At 38.8% G+C, this 6,977-nt stretch overlaps 1 protein-coding gene across 1 annotated transcript; it reads left to right on the forward strand.

The window, feature by feature from the left end:
* Positions 1-423: 423 nt before the first annotated feature.
* Positions 424-6,573, forward strand: LOC111624264 (sodium-coupled monocarboxylate transporter 1-like). Its single transcript, XM_023367073.1, has 14 exons — positions 424-1,012; positions 3,579-3,644; positions 3,953-4,004; positions 4,073-4,140; positions 4,205-4,359; positions 4,427-4,567; positions 4,638-4,767; positions 4,848-4,936; positions 5,008-5,191; positions 5,263-5,349; positions 5,414-5,589; positions 5,661-5,761; positions 5,853-5,971; positions 6,041-6,573. Exons 1-14 carry the CDS (start codon positions 671-673, stop codon positions 6,161-6,163), a joined length of 1,833 nt encoding a protein of 610 aa, XP_023222841.1. The 5' UTR covers positions 424-670; the 3' UTR covers positions 6,164-6,573.
* The last annotated feature ends 404 nt before the right edge of the window (positions 6,574-6,977 follow it).

Genomic DNA, 6,977 nt, shown 5'->3' on the forward strand with positions numbered 1-6,977 from the left:
GATCTTACTGTACTTCTACATGGGTATAAAAGAAGGGTAGTTTACACTAAATATCGACCTCTAACCTTTGTTAGGGGACAGGGCTATAGTTTTATACACTCGAAAGTTACTCGGGGATATAGAGAGCTTCCATTTCCGCTTATGTAAAGTAGGTCGCATCACCTGTTTTGTTTCGATAGACAATAACATACGCGATGAATAAATTCGATTATCCGGCTCTAGTCGTTACTATTATACACGATAATACTAAAATCGTACTCACTCCCGGTTAATTTTGCTCAAAATAGAAACTACACCTTTTTATTTTGTTTGTTTGTTTTTTAATTCAAAGGTGTAAAAGAGAAAGGACGTGAACTGTGAAAACAGCTGAGTAACGTTCTTAATTGTCATCGAATTGGGACGCGTACCCCTTCGTCTGTAAAGTGTAATCGGTGCAGGCGGGAAGCGAAAAAAAATTCGCCGTTTTAGCGCGCCGATCGGCGCAATCGTTTCTGCAAGCCGCCAGGTGAAACCCGGGCGCCACCGTCGCTGGATATACCCGCGTGATGAGGCAAGGCGATGACGTAAAACCGGTCGGAGCGGCCGATTTATCCCATTTATTAACACAAATCCGGCGCAGAAGCGGGGTCGAACGAATCGAGGTGAAGTGATAACACGAGAAGTAACTAAGATGACGGAACCCAGTCGGTTTGGTATCGTCGATTATGTGGTATTTGCGGGTATGTTGGCCATATCAGCTTGCATAGGCATCTACTACGCGTGCAGCGGTCAGAAACAAAAAACTACCAAAGAGTTCCTCCTGGGAGACAGGAAGATGAAAGTCTTTCCAGTCACCATGTCTGTCTTAGCCACTTTCGTCTCTGCCATAACTCTTCTTGGTGTGCCTGCTGAGATGTATATGTACGGAACCCTCTACTCCATGGCAGGATTTTCTCTGATAATCCTGTTACCTGTTACAGCATTCTTCTATATGCCAGTCTATCACAGATTGGGTATCACCAGCACTTATGAGGTAAGCCAGAAACTGTGGTAGCGGGATACGCGTAGATAAGAACCCTCGACAGTTCGGTCGCGAGTTTAGTAAACTAGAGACACTAGAGGCTAAGTGACGTGGGTTCGAATACAAATCGATTGTAAAAAAGGGGTGAAGTAATTGATACAATAGAGTGAATGCACGTTAATTCTTATACAATTGTCTTTAAAATGATACGAATACGAACCTTTAGTGTCGAAGTTTTTAAATTTCGTCACAGAAGGATAATCACGCGCTAACTCTATTCAATTTCTCACGTCACACAGCCACGCGCGCTTCGTTCCACTGCCATAATAACCGATAAAAAAAAAAAACGTTCCCTACTCGTCTCGACTTCATCCCTCGTCCGTCGTCACGGGAGGGGGGTCAAAAATCGTCCTTTGACCTTTGATCTACAACAACCGCGAGCATCATTTCTCCACAAGACGATATGAAGTTCGAGGTCAAAAGAAAAAAAAAAACATCGAACTTTAATCCTTTCGTCACGGGTGACATTGAGGCAATTTTTGTTTTCGATAAATGAGGAAATCGATAAATTTATTTATTAAATCGAATTTCAAAAATGGAGGATGTGAGACAAGCGCGAGCGTATAGAAAAATCATAGCCTATATCGGCTATTCCCAAAATTGAATAATATATCCTTTCCTTCTTTCGACGTATCCTTTCCAATTTGCATATCCTGAATTAAAAATCAAGCTCGATTATCCGGGGGACGACGACATTGCCGATCATCCCCTTCCCGGTTCTCGGAATCGTCGCTTAAGTGGGTCACGTGTCACGATCCTTTCCAAAAATACCCAAACAGGTAGTGCCATAAAGGCCAATAACCATGTAAATTAATTAGAGGGGGGGTGAAGATCACATATAGAGTTTTAACATGCAAAATTACATCTGAAAGTAGATTAATGGTGTTCAATTCACGTTTCTGTACTTGTCCTGTATTATTTAATTTGTTGTACTAGTGTTGGGCTGTTGTATTGTCTATACTAGTGTTGGGCTGTATTCATTTGGCATTACTAATGTTTGGCAGGTGTTTTAAAACACTAAACATTAGAAATAACAATTGAAAAGCCCAAATTTTTCGCCCAAAAAAACAGTACTTTCTCATCCTTAACACTACTTTATCAATTTAATAATTGTTTATTCATTATTTAATTGTATGTCTTCTAACATTTTTGCTACAGATAGTTCTCAACATGCTCAAGGTCTCAATTATTAAGTTAAAAATCTATTAATTTGATTAATTAATTTACACCTAGAAACACCAAATAACTCTCGTTCGACCTTTAATTAATATCATTATTCAATTATGTTAATGAACCGTTAATTAATAATAGAAACCTTGAGCAAGATGAACTCAATCGGTAAACAAACTCCGTCTAACTCCAATTAAAATGTTAGTGTCCTGCAATTGATAGTGTTAACGGGTGAGAAAAACTTCCAAGTGTTTCTTGGACGAGAAATTTCCCTGTTTTCAATCAATGAAATTGTATAGAAACACTACAATTATCAATATTCAATGTTTCGTCACGATCTGTTATGCACAAGGGTAATATTTAGTGTGATTTCTTGTCTTCCTCCTCCTCCTCCTCTTCCTTCACATTTGTAGTGAATTTTTGAACACAATCACTAGACAAATTGGTGAAGTGAAGACAGACAACATGGATATAGAATCTGGTGTGTTATTCCTTTATTATTCAGAACAATACGTAGCTTCCGGGATGTTCACCTACCCGGAAGACAATATTGACAATCATTTGTCCTCGATAAACATTGTTTCTATAAGAAATTAAAGTGTTCCCGAAACTGTGACGTCAGTGAATAGGCATTTTTTTTAAAAGAAAATGCTCTTACAATTCCACATCACACAAAAAAAGACCTGTTTCTGCAGCACGTATACCATTTACAACGTGTTATTTTCAATACCTATTGTTAAGCTGGTAATTGTTTTCGTGGTGTATTCGTATCAGTCACACGAGAAAACAGTTTGACACCTATTCACATTATTTTATGACGTTTCAATAACGTCATAAGGGTTCGAATCTCGCGTGCTACTTAGATTGATCCAATTTTAATTGTAGAAGAAGACGTGGGTTCGAACCAAAAACGTTACAAAGCACGGCAATCTGTCCATTTATAGAACTGGGTTTTCCCATTCGTAAACCAAATTTAGGTAAAATATGGTTAAGCACCTAATTAAAAGTTGTAATTAACCATTAATAACAATCGAGGGGATGGAGCTGACAATCGATTAAATTTGCCAAGTGGAACGTAACGACTCTAAACACCACACCAAACTAGATTAGATAATCCAGTTTACAGCTTTCGCTCCTGTTTAACACTTTTAAATAGGGGCGAAAGGTCAACACTGACGTTCGTGACATATCCGAAACTAATGCTATAACGAGGGAACCAAAATTCGGGGGTTTTCATTGAATAATTGGGAAGGGATCGTAATCCTAATCCCTTCATTATACACAAATCATGAGTGGATACTAGAGTGTTACGTATTAATCTGTAACAAGTTACTTTTTTCTTTTACAGTATTTAGAAATAAGGTTCAATCGAACGGTGAGAACTTTAGGATCCACCATTTTCTCCATACATATGGTAAGTATGTTTCCTCGTATTCTCCTGGTGTTACGCTTGAATCGAAATTATACATTATTTAGCTAAAGTGAGACGAATTATACTTTAAAATCGTCGATGTTCTGTCGTTATTCATAAAGTGCAATGCGTAAAATGAGTTACGAGACCTCGATTTAACGCTTGAATACACTAGAAATCTAACAAATTCTTTATTTACTTTCAGCTTTATATTAAAAAAATATATGTTCTTTCTACACCTTCTTAACAATAAACTATTCTAGATTTTGTTACTTTCGTAACACCAAATTTTAATTTATAATTTGTTTTAGATGATATATATGGGAATTGTATTGTATGCGCCGGCCCTAGCGTTATCTCAAGGTAAGTGTTTAATTAAACACTACGTTAGAGTTTTCTACAACACTTAACCTTCTAAACACTCCTCCTAGTGACTGGTATTGGATTATGGTTCGCTGTATTATCTACTGGTCTAGTCTGTACCTTCTACACTACTATAGTAAGTGTAATTCTTACAACGTAACACGTTAGTTACGAGGGTAGTAACTGGTTTCTTCGTGTAGGGAGGAATCAAAGCTGTGGTATGGACCGATGTCTTTCAGATAAGCATGGTTTTCGTGGTCATCATTTCTGTTCTAGCTAAAGGTGCTACAGACGTGGGTGGAATGAGTCAGGTGTGGTTAACTGGAGTACGCGGTCAAAGGGTAGAGTTCTTCAAGTAAGTATCGTGCACTTGTTTTGAGGCAAAATTTGAACGAAGCTCTTACTCGTTCTTCGAATTGCAGCTTCGATGTCGATGTCACTACCAGACATACCGTATGGAATCTTATTATAGGAGCGTACACCACTTGGCTGTACGTCTTTGCCTGTAGTCAGTCCACAGTACAGAGGTACCTCGCTCTACCCACACTAAAAGCTGCACAAACGTAAGTAATTCGAAATAATCACACTTATGGCACCCCTATTCCATAATTACAAAGCATTCTTGCATTGCAGGGCAATCATTTGGACCATCCCAAGTGTGTGCTTCATATTTGGTATATCTGCACTAGCCGGGCTGATCATATACACCAGGTACCACGACTGTGATCCTATGAGCACTAGACAGGTGACGGCACCTGACCAGGTAAGTTTAAAAACGTAATAATTTGTTTGTTTGGCATTTCTTGTGTGAAGAAATTGCTCAGAAATTCAAAATTTTTCTAGCTCTTTCCTTTGTTCGTCATGGAAACTTTGGGGTTCCTACCGGGTTTACCTGGTTTGTTTGTTTCTGGAATTTTCAGCGGTGCTCTGAGGTAAATGAACTTCTTTCGAGGACAGACATACGATCGTGCATTATATTCAGCTGATTAAACTCTTCTTTCAGTACAGTTTCTTCTGGTGTTAACTCGCTTTCGGCCGTCACTTTGGAAGATCTGGTGAAAACATACATCAAACCCAACATCACGGAAGAGTGGGCCACGAGAGTCAGCAAAATTTTAGCTCTAGCATATGGTTTGCTTGCCCTTCTATTAGTTTTCGTGGCACAACAATTGGGCAACATCAACCAGGTATGTACTCTGTTAACAAAACATTTCTTCGTGACGGGTTCTTTGGTGACCTCATCTTGTTTGTTTGTTAGGCAGCCTTGTCCGTTGCGGGAATTATGGGAGGACCCCTGTTAGGTGTTTTCACATTAGGGATGTTCTTTCCGTGGGCCAACAGTTCGGTAAGTCAGAATTGGAATTAATTTTCGGTGTAAAAATACTTTAAAACAATCCAAATTTCTTCAGGGATCCATTGTTGGTCTCTTCACCGGAATGGGTGTTTCTTTCTGGATCGCCATGGGTAATTATCTGCACAAACCATTCTATCCCAAAGCCCCCATTTCCGTAGATGGTTGTTTGGATCTGTATCAAAAAGTCACAAATATGACGTCACTTCCGTCTATAATGGAACATCCAGGAAAGTGAGTATCATCTTACTTTGTACGGTAACCCCTGTTACATCTTATCTATAATAATATACTTTCTCGAGTAGCCAAGATGTATTTCCATTGTACAAAATCTCGTACATGTGGTACAGCGTCATAGGATGCCTCCTGTGCATCATAATTGGTCTCATCTTCAGTCTTTTAACAGGCGAGTGTAGCATTTATGATTGTGTTTACATAGAAAATCAGCAATTCGTATTATTAATAAATATGATTTCTTGGCTTTGTTAACACCACAGGTGGAAGGAAGACAAGTCACTTAGACAGCAGATTACTTTCGCCATTCGCTCTGAGCCTATTTAACAGCCTACCCTCCAGGATCCGTCCGAAATTCAACACAACCTTCCAGACTAAAGAGGTAAGCTTCGTCGTCCTCACAGTAAATACTACCTTCGACCCCTTTAATAAATTTGCTGTTTCGTAACAGGAAGAAGCTAAATCGTCCATGGAACACGAGAAGAGCGTGGATCATCCCAACGGGATTGCCAACATCGCCTACGTCCCAAGTAATGCCAACTTCGAGTTACACAAAGTGAACACCTCGCTATAGTGTTTAATTAACTTCTCTACAAAACCCAACAGCACACGGATCCAAATAAAAGCGCAGCAACCACACACACACACACACACTAGAAAGATGTATTCTAGTTAAACTCATGTATTTAATGTATAACATTTTAATTATCTCCCTACGTTATAAGTATATATATATATATATATATATATATATATAGCTTGTATACAAATGTACATTATTTGCGTTTTTACGAAGTAAAATATAATAATACTTTTTGTGTGTTCTGGTATTATATGTTACGATTCTAACACTTGAAAATCGCCACTATGCGCGATGTGGTACAACAATGGGAGACAGATCCGGTATGGACAGGGGTTGAGATTTTTCACCTCATTTCTAGGAAAGGGACACGTGGCTCGCTGCCAAAATTTACCTTGCTGGGTAACTAGACACGAGATGTGTATCTGCACCTCCGATTTTCTATCCATTGTTTGTGAATATATCTATGTCAGGGACAAGCGCAATTACTTTCATTTCGTTTGGAGGTAAAGTCGTAACGCGTAACCACTTTATGCATATTTAACCACAGGTAATGATGCGAGAGGGTGATGTGATGAATACCATATTCGAATTAATAAATGCGAAACATTCGTAACCCCGCACGTAGAAATATATTGCATTCGATCGCGTAACTTCTATTCGTGGAAGCGTAACTTAAAAAAAGTTATGTCCAGGAATTTAATTGGTTAAGGTGTATCTAGTTTCAGAGTCGTAACGGTTACATCCGACTTAATTTTGAAAACCGAATATCGCGTAACGTATGCGTTTATATGGCGTAACAATGAAA

The sequence above is a fragment of the Centruroides sculpturatus genome, unplaced genomic scaffold (genome assembly GCF_000671375.1).
Source record: "Centruroides sculpturatus isolate CEXI.00-Female unplaced genomic scaffold, Cexi_2.0 scaffold242, whole genome shotgun sequence".
In the NCBI taxonomy this organism is placed as follows: Eukaryota; Metazoa; Arthropoda; class Arachnida; order Scorpiones; family Buthidae; genus Centruroides; species Centruroides sculpturatus.

Excerpts from the sequence above, each read along its gene's own strand:
- LOC111624264 (XM_023367073.1), top strand. The coding sequence starts at position 671 with ATGACGGAACCCAGTCGGTTTGGTATCGTCGATTATGTGGTATTTGCG. Across the intron at positions 4,568-4,637 it reads ACACTAAAAGCTGCACAAAC|GGCAATCATTTGGACCATCC; the intron begins GTAAGTAATTCG and ends CTTGCATTGCAG. Across the intron at positions 4,937-5,007 it reads ATTTTCAGCGGTGCTCTGAG|TACAGTTTCTTCTGGTGTTA; the intron begins GTAAATGAACTT and ends CTCTTCTTTCAG.